The sequence below is a fragment of the Phyllobates terribilis genome, unplaced genomic scaffold (genome assembly GCF_046119375.1).
Source record: "Phyllobates terribilis strain yellow unplaced genomic scaffold, ASM4611937v1 Scaffold_7__3_contigs__length_470593459, whole genome shotgun sequence".
In the NCBI taxonomy this organism is placed as follows: Eukaryota; Metazoa; Chordata; class Amphibia; order Anura; family Dendrobatidae; genus Phyllobates; species Phyllobates terribilis.
In genome coordinates this window covers 334,169,733-334,191,019 of record NW_027362767.1, presented here as the reverse complement: position 1 = coordinate 334,191,019, position 21,287 = coordinate 334,169,733, and the positions used below count along the sequence as shown (strand labels likewise).

At 45.6% G+C, this 21,287-nt stretch overlaps 1 protein-coding gene across 2 annotated transcripts in view; it reads left to right on the top strand.

Annotated features, from left to right (window-relative positions):
• Window positions 1-7,052: 7,052 nt before the first annotated feature.
• FMR1 (fragile X messenger ribonucleoprotein 1) overlaps window positions 7,053-21,287 on the top strand; it is a 48,877-nt gene continuing 34,642 nt past the window's right edge. For both annotated transcript variants that reach the window (XM_073641230.1, XM_073641229.1), the window contains exons 1-2: window positions 7,053-7,395; window positions 20,799-20,851. In XM_073641230.1, coding sequence (XP_073497331.1) covers window positions 7,144-7,395; window positions 20,799-20,851 — 305 coding nt within the window. In that variant the 5' untranslated portion in view covers window positions 7,053-7,143. The remainder of the gene's footprint in view (window positions 7,396-20,798; window positions 20,852-21,287) is intronic.

Genomic DNA, 21,287 nt, shown 5'->3' with positions numbered 1-21,287 from the left:
TTGGGGGGAGAGGACAGAGGAAGGAAGCATGATTGCTACCTCGCCACCAACACAACAGGGACTTGGTGCTCCTGGATGCGCAACACACGAGTGCCTTCTTGCTGCACTACCTGCAACATGACCCTCGAATTGTGAGAATTAGAAATAATCCTGACTACTGGGTTGCCACACTGTTAGATCCCCGGTACAAAAGTAAATTTGCAGAAATTATTCCTGCCATAGAAAGGGATGCACGCATGCAGGAGTATCAGCAGAGACTGTTGCAGAATCTTACATGTGCTTTTCCACAAAATACCAGTGGTGCACGTAGTGAATCTCACAGTTCCAACTTGCCAACCGTGGGACCGTCAAGTGTTCAGCACTCAAACCGTAACAGAACCACAGTATCTGCTGGTAACATCAATTTTGCGGAATCATTTCACCACTTTTTTAGCCCATCCTTTGCAAGGCCACAGGAGACAAGAAGTCTGACACATAGTCAACGCCTAGAGACGATGGTACAGGAGTATCTCCAAGTAAACATTGAAGCCACGACTGTGTCACTGGACCCTTGCTCTTTTTGGGCTTCCAATCTGGATAAATGGCCGGAGCTAGCCACTTACGCCTTGGAGATCTTGTCATGCCCCGCAGCCAGCGTTCTGTCTGAACGTGTGTTCAGCGCTGCTGGTGGTGTGCTGACAGATAAGCGCACGCGGCTCTCCACTGATAATGTAGACAGACTCACGTTCATAAAGATGAACAAATCATGGATCCGAAACGACTTTTCTACCCCTGTGTCATCCTGGGGAGAGTAAAAGCTTGATGATTGTTTAAAATCACCCTACCAACCGTTTTAAGCTTTCAAATTACTAATCATGTTTATCTGTATCTTGACTGGAAAATAATTTGGGCTTTGTAGCAGTGTGCAGCACTGATCCTATTAGGCCATCTATACTAAAGCTTCACCAGATTTAAAATTAAAAATAATTTTTAGCTGCATCTAGCCCGGAAAATAATTTTGGGGCTCCGAGATGCGCAAGGCACATAAGTGCCTTCTTGCTGCACTACCTGCAGCATGACCCTCATATTGTCTGAATTCGAAGTAATCATGACTACTGGGTTGCCACACTCTTAGATCCCCCAAACTTTTCGATCAACCTTTTCATTTTAATAAAGACCAAAAAAATGGTCATTTTTGAAATTATAAGCATTAGCAGGTTGTTAGAAACTGAAATCAAACAGTTTTCAACTCAAAACTTTATTCTAGGTGATGTTACATTTTCACATAGGACCCCTTGTTCGAAAGGAGCTTCTGAACTCTCTCGTCCATTGAATTTGTCAGGTTTTGGATGGTTTCTGCTTCAATTGTTTTGCATGAGGACAGAATACCCTCCCAGAGCTGTTGCTTAGATGTGAACTGCCTCCCGCCATCATAGACACTCCTTTTAATGATGCTCCAAAGGTTCTGAATGGGGTAGAGGTCAGGGGAGCATGGGGGTCACACCATAAGTTTGTCCCCTTTTATGCCCATATCAGCCAGAGATGCAGATGTTTTATGTGCAGCATGAGATGGTGCATTATCATGCAGAAAAATGATCTTGCTGTGAAATACACGGTTCTTCTTCTTGAACCATGGCAGGAAGTGCTGTTTGAGAAAATCCACATACATTATGGAGTTCATCTTTAGCGCCTTCAGGGATCCTAAAGGGGCCGACAATCTCTCTCCCCATGATTCCAGCCCAAAACATTACTCCACCTCCTCCTTGTTGGCGCTGTAGCCGTGTTTGCGTGGGGTGTCCATCAACCAGCCATCCTCCAATCCATCCATCTGGACCATCGAGCGCTGCACGGCACTCATCCGTGAACAAAACAGTTTTGAAATCAGTCTTCATGTAATGTTTGGCCCACTGGAGCCGTTTCTGCTTGTGTGAAGTGGATAGAGGAGGTCGACAGGATGGCGTATGCACAGCTGCAAACCTCTGAAGGACCCTGCATCTTGTTGTTCGGGGGACGTTGGAGGCACCAGCAGCTTCAAAAACTTGTCTGCTGCTATGACAAGGCTTTCTTGCCGCTGCTCTTTTAACCTGACGTAATTGCCTGTAGGAAAGAGTCCTCAATTTGCCCTTATCAGCACGCACACGTGTGTACTGTGAATCAGCTACATACTTCTTGATTGCCAAGACACTTCATCCTGATCATCACACAATGTTGATTGTAGTCATGCCTTGACCTAAACACTCCACAATTTGTTGCTTCTCAGCAGCCGACACATCCTTTTTCTTTCCCATTTTGGCAGAAAATGTAGGCTGCTTAATAATGTGAGAGAGCCTTCTTAAGTAGTCTTGCCTTTCATTGGACACACCTGCCAAACTAATTAGCACAGGTGTCTGCAATTGCTTACAGTGATATAAAGAGCCCTGACACACATCACCATCAATGAGTTTAACTAACAAACAAACAAATTCTTCCCTTATCACTCCTAAACACTTTTTGCATAATAATTTGGAACGCAGTGTACATGTGCTTTTCCACAAAACACCAGTGGTTCACGTAGTGAATCTTACAGTTCTAACTTGCCAACCGTGGTCTGTATGGAATTGTTCAATAAAGGGCCCAAAATTAAGATAACATAGATGGGAGAGGTCTCTATGAATAGGAATTCCTAAGTATTTGATACCCTGTGAGGGCCAGGCAAAGGGAAAGTTGGACTGGATGGAATCCTATATGGATTTGGGGAGGGAGACATCGAGGGCCTCAGACTTCGCTGCATTGATTTTAAAATGTTACCATGTAACAAAGTGATCTATTTCAGCCATAACAGCAGGGATGGATATATGTGATTGAGTGATATATACTAGGACATCATCAGCAAATAGAGAGCACTTGTACTCGGTGCCTCCCACCTCAATCCACCTAATATTGGGGTTATGGCGAATTGATGAGAGCAGGTGCTCAGTCACTAGGATGTATAAGAGAGGGGACAGAGGACATCCCTGCCTTGTCCCATTGGTGATTGTGAAAGGTGATGAAAATGTTCTGACGCACCCCCTGGGCCTTGGGACACCCGGAGCCGGACCCTTTTTGGTGGATGCTGGTGGTTGTAGTCTTTGTGGCGGCGACCCGGTTCCGTGGCTCAGGGCGGTCAAACCAGTGGCGGAACTATTTATGTGGTTTTGATGTTTAAATGTCCGACTACGCCACCCGTGGATTGCGGTCAGAGTGAACCGCCGCTACAGGGCAGACCGCTGAGGCTGGTGTTGTGGGTGCAGCAGAGCGTAGCATAACTCCCCACGGGAGGAGTATAGCCTCAGGGCAGTGTATGCGGAGGATGGGGGTGATGGTGCAGGGCAGCAGCAGTAACGACACGGAGTCAGTGATGCAGTCCAGGGCCTTTACTCACAGTTCTTATTATCCAGACCACGTCTGCAGGTAACGGCTGCCCACGTCGTACTGTGCTCACCAGGTGAGGGGCTCAGACAACTCCCAGATAACTTTGGAGCACTTCACAGGACCCCCTTTGTGTGTCCTTTGTCTGGCCTTTCTTACCAACACTTCTGTCCGGCTGCCTCGGGCCTCCTCTTGGTAAACTTGGCGCCAGTTTCCCTGACCCTATGTGGTGCCTTCCTAGCGGGTGTAGCGAGGGGCTGCGCCACATAAAATGTCAGAGCCTCCGGTTTCTAGCTGAGGGTCGTTTCCTGCCTCCACTAGTTCGGGGACCGGTCTCCCCCTTTGGCCTGACCCCTCCACGCAGGTGGATTCGGGCGTGCGGTGGCGACTCGCCCGTCCGCACCCCTGGGATCCCTTCATTCCTCGTTCCTGGAGCCTTCTCCGCTCCTCTTCCTTCCTTCTCCCTCTTCCAGGCCTGGGCCTCTGTTACTAGGCCCGCCTCCGGAGCAGAGCTCATGCAGAGCCCCTGCTCCCTGCCACTTCTGCTCAGACTTCTCTGCACTGAACTAAGATGGTGCCCACCTTTTATACTCCCTTCTCAATGCACCAGGGAACTGCTTCCTCCCTGCTCCTGCACTACAGGGTTCCCCTTCCTCAGTGTTCCCTCCCCCCACTCCAGCCAGGGACAGGGACTGTCGTGCCCATCTCAGGGGCATATTGGTCGCCCTGCCCCACGGCAATGTGGTGTAATGCATGCAGGTGTCGGGTCCTGATCCACACTCCATCCTTACCTGAGAGTGAGATATCACACCTCTGGGTGAGGTGCAATACGTCTGTAGCAACCGAGCCCTCAGGGTGCTACAGTTCCATTTATCTTCAGCCTAGGTGACGTATTGCGATACAGGGCCGTGATTTTGGCTATAAAAGGGTCCCCTAGACCCCTACCCCAAGCTTTTTAAGAGAATCATATATGGCGTGCCAGGAGACTCTATGGAATGCTTTCTCAGCATCCAACCAGAGTATCTAATTACAAATTTTTAACTGCATCTAGCCCAGGAAATACTTTGTGCCTAGTAGCAGTGTCTGCTAGTCAGCGGATTATCCCGGCTGTTAAGCAAGCTACACCACCTGTAGTTTAGACACTTAATTTTTTCAAAGGAAATGCTTCGGGACCATGGGATACTTAGTGAAGAGCATCAGGAGGCACCCCAAGGCATAGGGGCTGGGACTGGCAGTAGGATGCCTTGCGGTGGACAGCCGAGCTCGATCCTTATAAAAGCTTTTTAACTGCAGCAGCTTTAGTGGACGCTACTGGAGCTGGAATTACCGCGGCTGCTGGCATGAGACTTGCCCTCCAATAGATCCTTGTAAATGGATTTAAAGTGTATTCATTCAAATTAGAGAGACAATTTAAATTAAAAAGCTTAGAGCTGCCTCCACCACAGGGGGGCTCGCTCGACCCACCAGCGGACAGGCACCAGTATTGGGAGAGGGGGGCTGGCCGTCAGGGTTCACCGCGGCTCTGGCACAAACCCGGCGACACGGAGGTGGCACGGGCAGGAGCGGACTGGCCGTGTCGGCTTCTCACTTTTTGGATTTTAGAAGGGCATGACATGCCTATATCTGTGTCTCCCCCTCCTTTTACTCCTCCACCTCTTTTATTTTCGCATGACTATATGTACTTGTCACTTTTCCATGTGTTAGTTATGTCTTGTGAGCAGTTTGTCGGCTTTTGGACACCTTTGAAGGTGTTTTCTATGTGTTTCTATGTGTTTTTTGTTTGCCTGCCATTGGTTTTAACGGTGTTCGAAGGTGTTCGACGAACAGTTCGACGAACACACGGGTGTTCGACGAACCGAACTCGAACACTACGGGGATGGCTCAACACTACCTTCTACCAAGCGTTTTATAAGCGTTTCCGCAGCGGAATTGCCGCTGCGGAAATGCTTAAAAAACGCTTAAAAAACGCGTAGTGGGCACACAGCCTAAAAAAAATTATTATAATTAATATTGTGCCAAATTAATTTCACATGAACTATCACATGATCTATCACAGGGGATCATGTGACATGTCACGTGATACATCAGGTGTGTGTGTGGTGTGTGTGTGGGGGGGGGGGGCTGCGCCTTCTAAACTGCCCGGGGCCCTTGCTACTCTTAATCCACCCCTGGTGGCATCATAGGGTAAAACCATTGCTGCAGCCCGGTAATTACTGTGTTCTGGGCGATACAGTCCGCTGAGTTGTGTATCTAATCCTATTGTGTGATACAGTCCGCTGAGATACAACTAACAAATATCTGTATAAAAACAAACATGTGGCATCGCCGCACATGTAAAAGTCCAGGCTACCAAAATATAAAACTCTCCCCTAAGGGAAATGCCAAGAACAGAAAAATGCCAGAACCGTGTTTGTTTTTTTCACCTCACCTGCCTAAAAAATGCAATAAACGATCAAAACATCAAACAGACCCCAAATAAACAAGTCATATCTGCAAAAATGGTGTCACAGTTATCTAACAAATTCATGGGACCTATCACCCCTTCCTATTTTTGAATTCAGGAGTCACACTTAATGGGAACCCGTCACATGAATAAAATCAATCTACAGCTATAGGGTTAAAGCGTTCTGATCCTCCCTGGCACCTGCACTTACAGCCCCCACTGCCGGGAGGAAATTAACATCATTCCCCCAGGCAGAGTAAAAGGTTCAGTCACCACTGTGTATAGATGGGGGAGGCTATAACCGCACCCCCCGCACTGACTGACAGCCGCCTCAGCATTACATCCACACTGCTGTCAGTCACCGCTGTGTATAGATGGAGGCGGCTGTAACCGCACCCCCCGCACTGACTGACAGCCGGCACAGCATTACAGCGGCAACCCTGACCAATCCTGCTGTCAATCACCGCTGTGTATAGATGGAGGCGGCTGTAACCGCACCCCCCGCACTGACTGACAGCCGGCACAGCATTACAGCGGCAACCCTGACCAATCCTGCTGTCAGTCACAGCCGTGGGCTCCCGCCAAGTGTCAGCAGCTGCTCCCCCTTGTGTTTAAAAGTGGGAAATAGGAAACATTACAATTTTGCATTTTTTATACCACGTCAAAAATTATATTAAAACAAAAATATTCTTTCCATTTTGCAATTATTTTTAGAACATATTGCCTTTAAGGAAAATGACTGGTTTGCAGCCTCTGCACAAGGTGGTGGTGAGGCTGAGGGCTCCATCCCGTGGTGCAGCTCCCGCTCTCAGGTCACACTCCCTGAAGGTCACCACGGGAGACATTACACGGGCAGCCGTGACCATGGTACACCCGGGGGAATTGCACTCTCAGCAGTTTCCTAACATTTCCCTCCGAGGCCGTGACGTGCATACGTCGTACATTGCGGCGGGCCATGTAGCACAGAGTACCGGGACACAGAGGCCATTCCCGGCGTCCTCTCTCCCCCATCCCTCGCGTTCCTCTCCCGCCGCCAGACGCGCTCCTCAGCCACACCCCTGTCTGCTCCCTCACCTCCATGGCAACCCCCGGCAGCACATCCCGCCCCCATACCTGACGTCATCCGCGGACGCTCCACACACTCCACATATATAAATAAAGAACCAGTATGAGTGCGCGATCTGATTGGACGAGGCCAGCGGACGTCCCCTCGCTGTTGGTCCCCGCCGCTGTCTATCGGCGCTGACGTCACTGAGCCACAAGGTTAGGCTGCGCCCGCTGTTTCTGAATGGGCGTGATCGAAGCCGCGGCCTCCGTCACGTGATCGCGTTTTAATGTTTACATTCGAGGCGGGTGTAGGGGGAATCCTTTCGCCAGACGGGGGCCCGTTTCGGTTTCATTTCCCGGGAGGAGGAGGAGAGGGGACGGCCGGCCAGCGGCGCTCATGCTGCGGTCCAACCACTGAGGAGAGGAGACAGAGGCCTGGAGGGACCGCCTTATCCGCAGCCAGTGACCAGGGCATCGCGCCGAGCAACATGGAGGAGCTGGTGGTGGAGGTGCGGGGCTCCAATGGAGCCTTCTACAAGGTGAGGCCTGTGCATCCCCGGCGGGGGCGTCCTCCACGGGCAGGGATCGCGCTCCGGGTGGCTGCGGGCCCGCACTGGCTCCAGGCCTGGATCTGCTCATAATGACTTGCAAACTTCCCTCCCTCCATTCATATTCCGTGCGTGCAGCTGCAGCGCCATCCTCCAGCTACTGCCGGGCACCAGGGCACCGATCGTGCAGCCCCCTGCCACCTCTGATCTCCCCCCTGCCACCTCTGATCTCCCCCCTGCCACCTCTGATCTCCCCCCTGCCACCTCTGATCTCCCCCGTGCCACCTCTGATCTCCCCCCTGCCACCTCTGATCTGCCACCTCTGATCTCCCCCCTGCCACATCCTAACATTTAACCCTCCCCTTTTAGGTTGTCCACATATATCCTGTCATCTCTATACTGGGCAGGACGTGATGCCTTTAAGGTTTTACCCACTTAACCCAGTCATGGCCAGGGGATCTGATGGTTACCCCTAGACTCTGCATCCTGCATTAATAGACATACTTGTATCCATCACATTCTCTGTATCGGTCCGTAGGAAAGTAGGATGACATAATATGGCCGCCCCGACTAAGTAGTCACCCAGCTTGGCTACCACTACCAGCGTCTTGTGTCCTTATATAAATGCATTCTGCACCTCTAAAGTGGGGGCGATGTCTGAGCTGCGGACATATTGGCTGTCATCCTGCTTTCGCCACCTGTTTGTATGTTTTCTAGTCATTAAAGGGCTTTCCCTTATAAAAAAAAAAATGTTGGCTAACACCTAAAAAACCTTGTCCGGGCAAAATAAAACTTTATTCAGGATACAGGATATGTAAAAAAAAAAAAAAAAAATCAGCCCTACTCTCCTACCAACACCTACATTCAGCGCAGTGTCAGGAAGCAGTGATGTCACCAGAACGCTGCTGTGATTGGCTGCAACTGGTGACTTTGAGCAGCGCTTCATAAAACCTGGGATGATGCTGATCAAGTCCTTGGCTTCCACTCAGCAGTCCGTGAGCTCTGGGAACGGGGACATCACTGCTGGGTGCAGGTGACTAGGGCTGAGCTTGTTATTTGTTACATATCCCTTTCCCATGGGCAAAATTCTACCCCTTTTTTAAAGGGATTGTTCACTTCTGTACAATCCTATATTAAAGAGGTTGTTTCAGCATCATCCGAAGGTAAAACTGTAAAGCACTTGTTATTAAATATGCTCTCCATTTTCAAGAACAGAGGGATATTTAATTTTATAGTTTACTGCTCGTTGCCCAGGCTACTAGCCATCTCTGCCTGGTATCAGCAGTGGCTAATCTAGATAAGGAGTGTAGTGCTTCCAAGATCTGTCCTACAGTTTGTAATCTCTGCCCTGAAGGAGCTTGTAATCTCTGCTCTGGAGGAGCTTGTAATCTCTGCTCTGGAGGAGCTTGTAATCTCTGCCCTGGAGGAGCTTGTAATCTCTGCCCCCGAAGGAGCTTGCAATCTCTGCCCCCGAAGGAGCTTGCAATCTCTGCCCCCGAAGGAGCTTGCAATCTCTGCCCCCGAAGGAGCTTGCAATCTCTGCCCCCGAAGGAGCTTGCAATCTCTGCCCCCGAAGGAGCTTGCAATCTCTGCCCCCGAAGGAGCTTGCAATCTCTGCCCCCGAAGGAGCTTGCAATCGCTACCCTGAAGATGGCTGGATTGCTGCACCCGGCGAGCCTCAGCGTCACTGCGTTCGTTTGCTGCTGCGGAGGCTATGCTGTCTCCTCTAGTAGCATTGGAGAATGCGGCGGCACAATGATAGCACTCATCTCAGCTGTGGATCAAGCAGGGCTGCACCATCCCTGGCAGGCTGGAGTACTGTCGGCAGGGTAGCGGAGTGCTCCTGACTGAGGACATAGAACAACCCTTTAAATTGCCCCTATTTTTTTTTGTGCCTGCAAAGTTGCTGTCGACATTTGTGACGGTTCTTGTAACATTAACTAGTGGCCACCAATGGGATGCAGCATTCTCAGTTTTGTCCAAGTGGAAGAACAAAATAAGAGGATGCTGCAGGTGATCAGCAGTTGCGGACGTTAATTCTAGCTGAAGACCGGCAGCGGTCACGGGGATGAGAGCAGAGTGATGGCTCCGATCTGAGAGGTAAGTATGGATATATATATCAGTACAGACCAAAAGTTTGGACACACCTTCTCATTTAAAGATTTTTCTGTATTTTCATGACTATGAAAATTGTACATTCACACTGAAGGCATCAAAACTATGAATTAACACATGTGGAATTATATACTTAACAAAAAAGTGAGAAACAACTGAAAATATGTCTTATATTCTAGGTTCTTCAAAGTAGCCACCTTTTGCTTTGATGACTGCTTTGCACACTCTTGGCATTCACTTGATGAGCTTCAAGAGGTAGTCACCGGAAATCGTCTTCCAACAATCTTGAAGGAGTTCCCAGAGATGCTTAGCACTTGTTGGCCCTTTTGCCTTCACTCTGCGGTCCAGCTCACCCCAAACCATCTCGATTGGGTTCAGGTCTGGTGACTGTGGAGGCCAGGTCATCTGGCGTAGCACCCCATCACTCTCCTTCTTGGTCAAATAGCCCTTACACAGCCTGGAGGTGTGTTTGGGGTCATTGTCCTGTTGAAAAATAAATGATGGTCCAACTAAACGCAAAACGGATGGAATAGCATGCCGCTGCAAGATGCTGTGGTAGCCATGCTGGTTCAGTATGCCTTCAATTTTGAATAAATCCCCAACAGTGTCACCAACAAAGCACCCCCACACCATCACACCTCCTCCTCCATGCTTCACGGTGGGAACCAGGCATGTAGAGTCCATCCGTTCACCTTTTCTGCGTCGCACAAAGACACGGTGGTTGGAACCAAAGATCTCAAATTTGGACTCATCAGACCAAAGCACAGATTTCCACTGGTCTAATGTCCATTCCTTGTGTTCTTTAGCCCAAACAAGTCTCTTCTGCTTGTTGCCTGTCCTTAGCAGTGCTTTCCTAGCAGCTATTTTACCATGAAGGCCTGCTGCACAAAGTCTCCTCTTAACAGTTGTTGAAGAGATGTGTCTGCTGCTAGAACACTGTGTGGCATTGACCTGGTCTCTAATCTGAGCTGCTGTTAACCTGCGATTTCTGAGGCTGGTGACTCGGATAAACTTATCCTCAGAAGCAGAGGTGACTCTTGGTCTTCCTTTCCTGGGGCGGTCCTCATGTGAGCCAGTTTCTTTGTAGCGCTTGATGGTTTTTGCAACTGCACTTGGGGACACTTTCAAAGTTTTCCCAATTTTTCGCAATGACTGACCTTCATTTCTTAAAGTAATGATGGCCACTCGTTTTTCTTTACTTAGCTGCTTTTTTCTTGCCATAATACAAATTCTAACAGTCTATTCAGTAGGACTATCAGCTGTGTATCCACCTGACTTCTGCACAACACAACTGATGGTCCCAACCCCATTTATAAGGCATGAAATCCCACTTATTAAACCTGACAGGGCACATCTGTGAAGTGGAAACTATTTCCGGTGACTACCTCTAGAAACTCATCAAGAGAATGCCAAGAGTGTGAAAAGTAGTCATCAAAGCAAAAGGTGGCTACTTTGAAGAACCTAGAAAATAAGACATATTTTCAGTTGTTTCACACTTTTTTGCTAAGTATATAATTCCGCATGTGTTAATTCATAGTTTTGATGCCTTCAGTGTGAATGTACAATTTTCATAGTCATGAAAATACAGAAAAATCTTTAAATGAGAAGGTGTGTCCAAACTTTTGGTCTGTACTGTGTATATATGCATGTATGTGTGTGTATATAATATATATATATATTTTATCCAGCACTCTAGGTTCATTGATGAATTGTCCTGTACCTCCCCACACTGGCTCAGCTCTCAGCACTGTGTCCCTCAGAGATCTTGTGACATTATGTCATGTGAACGCTGCAGCCCATCAGCAGCGGAGGAGCAGCATCAGTCCAGGAGGGCAGTATGTTGTGTGGTGTGTTTTTTTTTTTGTTGTTTTTTTTAGTTTAGCTCATTGGTTGCATTGAAAAAGGGTTATTCTGTAGGGAACAACCTCTTTCAGGGAGGATCCTTTTATTATTACACTGGTCTCTTTCAAACCTTTCCAAATAATTCCTAAATGACATAGCAATGACGTGTAAAAGTACCAGGCCATCGAACCACTTACAGATGATGTTTTCCAGACGGCAGGCTTCCTATGGAATGAATAATGCAGATGAAAAGCAACATTATTTTACTTCTGAAGTGTAAAGTGAAGCTTCAGCTTTTACTAGCATTGCTTAGGAGTCAGTTCCTGCATTGTACCTAGTACTTTGAGTGCACAAGGGTGATCTTTTCTGAATAGTCTGTTTGTCTGATAGCCTCATGAGGATCTCTCTACCGGTTGTAGTTTGGTGGTTCATTTTCATGTACCTAGGACTCTAGGCTAAATATTAATTTACAAAAAAAAACTTTTTAAAGAGAGATGTAACTTTTCTTGATCTTTATCCAGTGCTTTAAAGAGGTTTTCCTAGTTGCAGTGTGTTGTAAAATAGCATACTATGTTTTAATCACCCTCCCCTGGTCCAGCAATGAGTCTCCACCACTGCTCCTAGAGCCTGTACTTGTCTGCAGCTCTGATATTACATCCACAGCACTACATCCAACCAGTGAGAACAACGGCTCGAGCCATCTACACGTCAGCGCTTTATGCCACATCGGACCCCGGGAGCAGCAGTGTTGACTCATCACTGGACCTGTGGAGGGTGAGTAAAGAGAAGTTTTTGTTTTTTTACAAAAAACTACATCAAAGGACAGAAGACCCCTTTACTGTAACTTTTTTTTTTATTTAATTTTTGATGCTTGACTGGCCGGTTGTTAGAATATGTAAAGGCTGAAGAATAATCCAATTAGTTTGTAGAATGCTTATGAAATTGCCCATAGATGTGGTGTGACTGTGGATGTTGATCTAAGGAATGGCTATTGAGAGGTATGCTAAAAGCTTTCATTTTATTGTTTTTTTTTTTTCTTAAAGGGGTTTTCCCACGAACAAAAGTTGATTTTAATCAATAGATCTTGGAATAATAATAATTTCCACAACTGGATGTTTAAATAAAATGTTCCTGTGCTGAGATAATCTTATAATTGTGCCCCTGCTGTGTACTGTGTAATGGCTGTGTCTGACCGTACAGGAACATGGTCTGATCATACCACAGCTCCTGGGCAGGGGAGGATGCAAAAGAGTATACAGACAGTACAGCAGAGGGTCACAGCTGACTCTTTCTGTGAGATAAAACATTGTTTAAAAACAGGCAGGAAATGTTTTACCTCACAAAAAGAATCAGCTAGTCTATTGATTAAAATGAACTTTTGTTCATGGGAAAACCCTTTTATGTCAGCAGCATGCCTTCTGTTGTAATCCAGGTCTGATCTGCCAACCATATGCAAACTTTATTGGGCCCTAACAATCACGTTGTCTTTCATCCTCCATACATTTGCATCAGCTTGTAAAAGCACCCTTGTCGATTTGTTATTTTGTAGATCTTGAGCGTGAAATCTTAACATGTGAACCCTAAAAGTCACGCTTTAAAAGATTTCTCTGAAGACCGCCCTACTTAGCTTTTTATTTTCCTTCCGAAACCATTCATATGATTGTGTAACCCTTTAAAAGATAAGCCAGTCGATCCATTAATGACCCTGAAGTTCTCCAGCGTAAAAAAAATCATGTTGTAAAGTAGTGACTGGTAATGCATTGGGGCGTGACGGTGCACGTACAGCTCCTTAACCCCCGCTGTATTTCCTGCCCAGCAGCGCCCTCCACAGGCCGATTGAGTCAGTGGCCTTGTACCAGAGCAAATGACCTGTAGAAGTGCAACATCGGGTCCCAATGCATTTCCAGATGCTATTTGTTTGTGCTGGAGCAGTGCTTTGGTGTCATAAAGGGATAGGTGATCACTTTTAATCATGGGAAGGGTACTTTTACACATTTCCTGATTTGAATGTAAAAACCTGTCCTGAAATTTGATGCAAATTTTGCAAGAAAATCTGTAATTTTTAAATGTGGGCTTTGTTGCATATACAGTACATCACTTTTCTGAGAAACTCTGACCAAACTATTGACATCCAGTTTGCCGTATGTCAATTTTCACAGTTATTTTTTTTTTTCAGCGAGTGGATGAGTTTTTTTTAAATTGTATGTATCTTGCTGCTACTGTAATATGTTACGGATTTTCTGCTCGGAAATCTAGACCAAAAACCCACAGCGTTTCGCCGTCACCTGCCCCTAACCTAATATTAACCTCAGCGTGAGATCTGGTTTACATCTCTTGAGTTTGGCCAATGAATAGGTGAATTGTGAATTGTAGAGTAAGGGTCTCAGATGTGATGCATGTCTGTGGCAGGATATATATGGTGGATGGGCTTACTGTGAGGCTACGTGCCCACGTTGCGGAACAGACGCATATTTTTTACGCTTCTCCCTGGCGGGAAAATCGCATGCGGATTTTACATGCGGTTTTCCCGCCAGGTAGAAGCGTTTGTGAGGCGTCTTTGCAGCGTCTTTGCATGCATTATCAAGCACTTCTCCAAGTGATTTAAGCAACACTTGGAAAAGTGCTTGACAACTTGTTCACACTATATAAATCCATGCAACCGGCATGGATTTATATAGTGTGACCAAGTAATAGTTAAAAAAAAAAAGAATCAGAATGGTAAAAAATAAAGTTTATATTTGCCTACCAATGCATTCTCTGCCCCGTCCGGAGTCTTGAGCGGCTCACGCTGTTGTGTGCAGGACCTGCGGTGACGTCATTGAGTCATGTGATGGGTCACATGACTCAATGACGTGGCAGGTCCTTCACACAACAGCGCGACGGAGGGAAAACATCAGAAGATAAGTATAAACTTTTATTTTATTCTTTTTTTTACAGGTTCTTTGGTACCCAGGTCTGGATGAGAGTCTCCTCTCCTCCAGACTTGGGTACCATCAGCACATTGATTCCGCATGCGGAAACGCAAAATTAATGAACATGCTGCGGATTTTTGACCGCAGCATATACGCTGCGGAAAAATCCGCAGCATGGGCATTGACATTGCGGAATGCCATTGGGGACCATGGGGTGCGGATATATATGCGTTTTACAAGCGTTTACGCTGCGGAAATTCCGCAGCATATACACTTGTAATACGCAACGTGGGCACACAGCCTGAAGGTAACTTGGCGATGCACATCACTAAAAATCTAAGAACAGGGCTGTGTCCACATTGCTATACTCACACCTATTTGCATGGCCAGGTCCGCTTTTTACATATGGTGTCCCCCTTTAAAGATGCAGGAATTAATACTTTTTTATTATTTGAATTCGAGGGTCTCGCAGAAGATCTGTAGAGCGTCCCTGTGTGGGCTCACACCTGAGTTTCTGTGGATTGTGTATGTGATCTTTTTTTTTTTTTTACCTGTTAGTTTAAAAGATTCTGAAATCGGTTTTGCATTCAGGGGCACTCAGGATGCATTGGGCAAGTTGAATTGTCAAGTTTGATTTACACTTTTGGCAAATTTAAGAGAATAATTGGCAGATCAATTTTCCCATTGTGTTGTTTTACAAGGTTTCTGGAGAATTGAGAAATATCTTCAATCTCTACCGTGCGCTGCCGTAATCATGTCATCCGTCCGTGCATGCCATGTGCAATCTCTTCTCACGCTTTCTTACTGTGTATTATCTCTTTTGTCGGGATGACTACTTTATCCTTGCTGGTAGTAAAAGCAGCAGACAGTGCAGTACTCGCAGGTCCTGCTTTCTCCATTGTATTGCTCATTAGAAAATGTCCCACATCTGTCTCCATAAAAGGGGTTGCCTGATCCCATTGTGTCTGGGGAGCCGGATTCACGCAGAGAAGGAATGGAGAGGTGGCCAGCATGTCCACAGAAGTGAATTTTGAAAGCTGTCCACATCCGTGCCTACCTTTCCAGTTCAATATCTGCCTAGATGCAGGGGCCATTACAGCAGACAGGTAGGGGGGATCCTGCTCCAGAGACAGAAGTGGGTCCTGCCTATTAGACCCGTATGTATCAGACATTCTTGGCATATCCTGTTGATATGTTTAAGGTTGGAAACCCTTTTAACATTGATTAACAAGATGTAATGAGTCAACAAATGAGTCTGTCCTTTGCGAAATTACTGTACAACCCAAGCACAGGCGCTCAGTGCACCCTTGGTGTGGCCGAGCTGTTCAGTGCACCTTCCTACCTACTTGTTTTCTATCTTTTTTCGAACTCCACTTGCTCCTTTAAAGCCAAAGTTGTCAGTCTAGGAAGATAAGGGTAGTGATAGATGGAAAACAAGTAGGTGGGAAGGTGCACCAAACTATTTGGCCACACCAAGGGAACACCAAGCTCATGTGCTTTGTTTGAACAGTCATTTTGTGCTGACAGATTCTCTTTAAAACTCCTGCAGTTGCTTTTGCTTTCCATGTAAATAAGAAGAAATTACAGATCTTTAAAAATAGATGTTTATGGTGGGGGGGTTATGTACCATTTTGGTCAGCATCTGCTACATTGAAAGCTCCTAGTCTCCTCGCTTTTCCCATATGTGTACATGAAATGTCTTGTGAACAAAATCCTGTGTATGATTGATCGCGTGTTACGTAAGATGCATTTATACTGAAAGATTATCATGAATACGTTTTCCCCGGAACGCTCGTCTCACCATAATCTTGCAATGCTAACACCATACCATTCACTTGATGAATGATGAAAACGCTTGTTTTTTGGGTAAATTGATCTTTTGTGCAGCACAAGAGATCATCGTTTTCATCAGGACTCGCACTGTCGAGAATAATGGCAGCCTGTAGTCACTGAGCGATTTATTACAGATCATTGTGCATCGGGAGCCCCATCTGCCTGTTGGCATTTAAACAACTATCTATAAGCAGACAAGTTACTGATTGGCGGTTATATGATGCCACCAATCGTTAGGGGTAAATGCATCCTAGGCTAGGACGCAGCAGAGAAACCCATCCTTTCATCACTTATAAATCAACTTTTCACTAAAGAGCCTCCCTGTACTGTATGTACCATTACTGTTTTCTTTTCTAAAAGTTAGACCTCCAAGATATTCGTCACAGTAAGCAGAACTATCCTAGGTATCCTGTTAAAAAGGTTTTCTGTGCTGAAAGCAAAAGTCTGCATGTGAATGCAGTCTGCTGAATCGTGACTGTGTGCGTTGTGCACTGCCATGCTTCCCCTGTTTTGGCTACACGTATGTGATTCTCGTGGTCACAATCTGACTAGATTCTCCTCTGAGAGAAGCGGCTGAGACTTTAGTTGCCACTTGACTTCAAGTCTGCAAATCACATGACTGCTTACTCGCTCTGTGAATACAGTGGGCACTTTGCACACTTTCACCATATGACACATAGAATACCTGCAGACTTTTCTTTTTAGCACAGAAAACTCCTTTCAAGGGAAATTGTTACCAGATTTTCCCCATATAAAGTACCGCTAACCTCTTTCAACTCTCTTCTACAGCATTCTAGTACGCTATATATATGACTCCAATCCACTCTGTAAGCCACAAAAAGAGCTTTTATTATACTCGCAGACAGCGCGGTCCGGTCCATTGGCCATCTCTGACCTTGATCCGGCACCTCCTCTCTTATGATCGCGGTCTTCCTTCCCTGCTCCTCGTGGATGCCGCGTCCTATGTCATCCACACAGTGTCCTCCATCGTGCTCCTGCACAGTTGCAGTTCTTTCTGTCCTGCTGAGAGCAGAGCATTGTAGTGCGCATGCACTGGCTTTACCTACGGGTCATGGGTGCTCTTTGGTCTTTCCCGGTGCATGTACTCTACAGTACTTTGCTCTGCCATCGGCAGGGCAGAGAGAAGTGCACCTGCGCAGGAGCGCGATGGGGGACACGGTGTGGATGACGAAGGTCTCATCACCCACATGAAGCACAAAGGGAGGATGGTGATTGTAAGAGGAGAAGAGGCGCTTGATCAAGGTCAGAAACGCCCATGGGACCAGACCACATTGTCTGTGATTATAATAAAAGCTCTTTTTTGTGCCTTGCAGAGCAGATTGGGGACATATACAGCATAGTAGTTTGCTGTAACAGGGCTTACAGGTGGTGGCCGTACTTTATATAGGGAAAACCTCTTGACAGGTTCTCTTTAATGAAATCAATTGCAAGGGGCAACAAGATTAAGAAGATGATCAGCTGCAGCCAATTCACAAGCAGACTTCCTTCCAGTAACTACCAATTGTTATTTTAGTTATTTATCTTTTTATTGTGCACAAAGGAGGTAAGAGTGTAAAAAAGAGTGGAAATGGCAACAAAGCTCACATTATATAGCTGACTATAAAGCCATGGTTAATCAGAGGCCGTGTTCAACTTTTAAATGGAATCTGTCAGCAGGATTTTGCTATTTAATCTAACATCAGCATGATGTAGGGACAGAGACCCTGATTCCAGTAATGCATCACTTAGTTTACTCAGTGCCACAATTGTGACAGAATCACAGTTTTCTATGCTGCATATCTAGCAGTGGTTAGAAGGTGGAGCCCTTTGTAAATCCGCCTGCACCCTTGGTTAGCAGCTTTCTGTGGACATTGTATATTGACAAAAGGCAGAGGACTAGGAGGCACGTGGCAGCTAGTCCTGTAGTGGTGATCTACTGATAAAACACTGATTGTTTTGAAACAGCAAAGCAAAGTCTAGTAAGTGATGCATCACTGGAATTGGGGTCTCCCTACAATATGCTGCTCTCAGGTTACATAACAAAAACCTGCTGACACATTCCCTTTAAGTCCTAAATTTGTTTATTGTGAGGGGATCACAGGTCAGCCTTCTTGTGTGTATAATGGGGAGGGTTGGTCATATTTGAATACTATCATTTCTAAAGATAATGTATTTATAGTTTTTACCATTATTTTTATATCTCATTTAGCACAGTTGTGGAAAAACCCTTTAAAAATGTTTAAGGCACTTCTAAATAAAATGAGATTGTGTCTGACTTGTTTTTTTTTCTAGGTATTTTTCGTGTTGCATTTTAAATTATTTTCCTTTTATGTTTTGTGATTATTTATGTTGTACCTCTGGTAATGCAGCTTATCTGGGTGCATTACAGCTGTCTGTGCAGTATAATTGGAGGTATACGATTTCCATCTATTTATCTAATATCTACATCTATCATATATATACAGGGTGGTCAGAAAATAATAACATTTATTTTGATTTATATATAAAATTATTATTTACTAACACAAGCATAACATTGACAATTAAATTTTATTCTGAACAATAATACAAAAGTCCTTAAATTTTATCAACGCAGGTGCTCAAACTGTTTTCCATTACAATTTGCACAGCTTTGAAGTCGCCTCTTACGCTTCAACAAACTTTTTTGCACAAGTCTCTTTGGGTATTAATTTCTTGAAATGCATCTCTTATGTAATTTTTCAAATCACTGAAACTTTTTGGTTTTCGACTATAAACTTTGTGAGGAATGAAAAGTGGAATATGATTGGTTGCTAAGGGCAACTGAGCCAGTATCACTTTACACCATGTTTGATAAATCTCCATATCAGTACAGACCAAAAGTTTGGACACACCTTCTCATTTAAAGATTTTTCTGTATTTTCATGACTATGAAAATTGTACATTCACACTGAAGGCATCAAAACTATGAATTAACACATGTGGAATTATATACTTAACAAAAAAGTGTGAAACAACTGAAAATATGTCCTATATTCTAGGTTCTTCAAAGTAGCCACCTTTTGCTTTGATGACTGCTTTGCACACTCTTGGCATTCTCTTGATGAGCTTCAAGAGGTAGTCACCGGAAATGGTTTTCACTTCACAGGTGTGCCCTGTCAGGTTTAATAAGTGGGATTTCTTGCCTTATAAATGGGGTTGGGACCATCAGTTGTGTTGTGCAGTAGTCTGGTGGATACACAGCTGATAGTCCTACTGAATAGACTGTTAGAATTTGTATTATGGCAAAAAAAAGCAGCTAAGTAAAGAAAAACCAGTGGCCATCATTACTTTAAGAAATGAAGGTCAGTCAGTCCAAAAAATTGGGAAAACTTTGAAAGTGTCCCCAAGTGCAGTTGCAAAAACCATCAAGCGCTACAAAGAAACTGGCTCACATGAGGACCGCCCCAGGAAAGGAAGACCAAGAGTCACCTCTACTTCTGAGGATAAGTTTATCCGAGTCACCAGCCTCAGAAACCGCAGTTTGACAGCAGCTCAGATTAGAGACCAGGTCAATGCCACACAGAGTTCTAACAGCAGACACATCTCTACAACAACTGTTAAGAGGAGACTTTGTGCAGCAGGCCTTCATGGTAAAATAGCTGCTAGTAAACCACTGCTAAGGACAAGCAACGAGCAGAAGAGACTTGTTTGGGCTAAAGAACACAAGGAATGGACATTAGACCAGTGGAAATCTGTGCTTTGGTCTGATGAGTCCAAATTTGAGATCTTTGGTTCCAACCACCGTGTCTTTGTGCAACGCAGAAAAGGTGAACGGATGGACTCTACATGCCTGGTTCTCACCATGAAGCATGGAGGAGGAGGTGTGATGGTGTGGGGGTGCTTTGCTGGTGACACTGTTGGGGATTTATTCAAAATTGAAGGCATACTGAACCAGCATGGCTACCACAGCATCTTGCAGCGGCATGCTATTCCATCCAGTTTGCGTTTAGTTGGACCATCATTTATTTTTCAACAGGACAATGACCCCAAACACACCTCCAGGCTCTGTAAGGGCTATTTGACCAAGAAGGAGAGTGATGGGGTGCTTCGCCAGATGACCTGGCCTCCACAGTCACCAGACCTGAACCCAATCGAGATGGTTTGGGGTGAGCTGGACCGCAGAGTGAAGGCAAAAGGGCCAACAAGTGCTAAGCATCTCTGGGAACTCCTTCAAGATTGTTGGAAGACCATTTCCGGTGACTACCTCTTGAAGCTCATCAAGAGAATGCCAAGAGTGTGCAAAGCAGTCATCAAAGCAAAAGGTGGCTGCTTTGAAGAACCTAGAATATAAGACATATTTTCAGTTGTTTCACACTTTTTTGTTAAGTATATAATTCCACAGAAAAATCTTTAAATGAGAAGGCGTGTCCAAACTTTTGGTCTTCTCTCTCCCTCTCCCTCTCCCTCTCCCTCTCCCTCTCCCTCTCCCTCTCCCTCTCCCTCTCCCTCTCCCTCTCCCTCTCCCTCTCCCTCTCCCTCTCCCTCTCCCTCTCCCTCTCCCTCTCCCTCTCCCTCTCTCATTCCACAATAAGTATGGAATACTGTCTCCTGGACTAGGTGCCCTCGTGGCCTTTCGGATATAGATGACATATGTCGACAATGTGAATGCTCCCTTATACTTCCACAACACAATTACTGGTATGTTTCACGTTCCCAATCTGTCTCTTTCAGGCCTTTGTGAAGGACGTACATGAGGATTCCATAACTGTTACTTTCGAAAATAAGTAAGTACCTGGGTTCATGGTGGCTGTGGCCAGATGAGCGGGAGTCTATGTATAACCCTGTACAGCCAGCGTCACCCGTCACTATCAATAATGGTGGTTTTATACTATCTGAGTTCAGACTTTTCTCATGAAGTTGGCGCTGCCATGATATTTGCTAGTCCTTCTAGCGACGAGCATTGACGTAACTGCCTGGCAAATTATTCTCCTATGCTGTAGCTTTCCGCCACTTTGAACGCTAACTCATGTGTGAAGGATACACATCAGGCAGGAGGCGCTGCCATAACCGGAATACAGCGTTAATATATACTTTAATCTTTTTTTAAAAAATGACAGCTTTGTCCGCCTCGAAATTTACATTTTGCAGAACAGTATTAAGTCAAGAGGTTCTGCAGCAACAACTATACTTCTGCTTTTCAGCTACTTTAAACTGTATTTA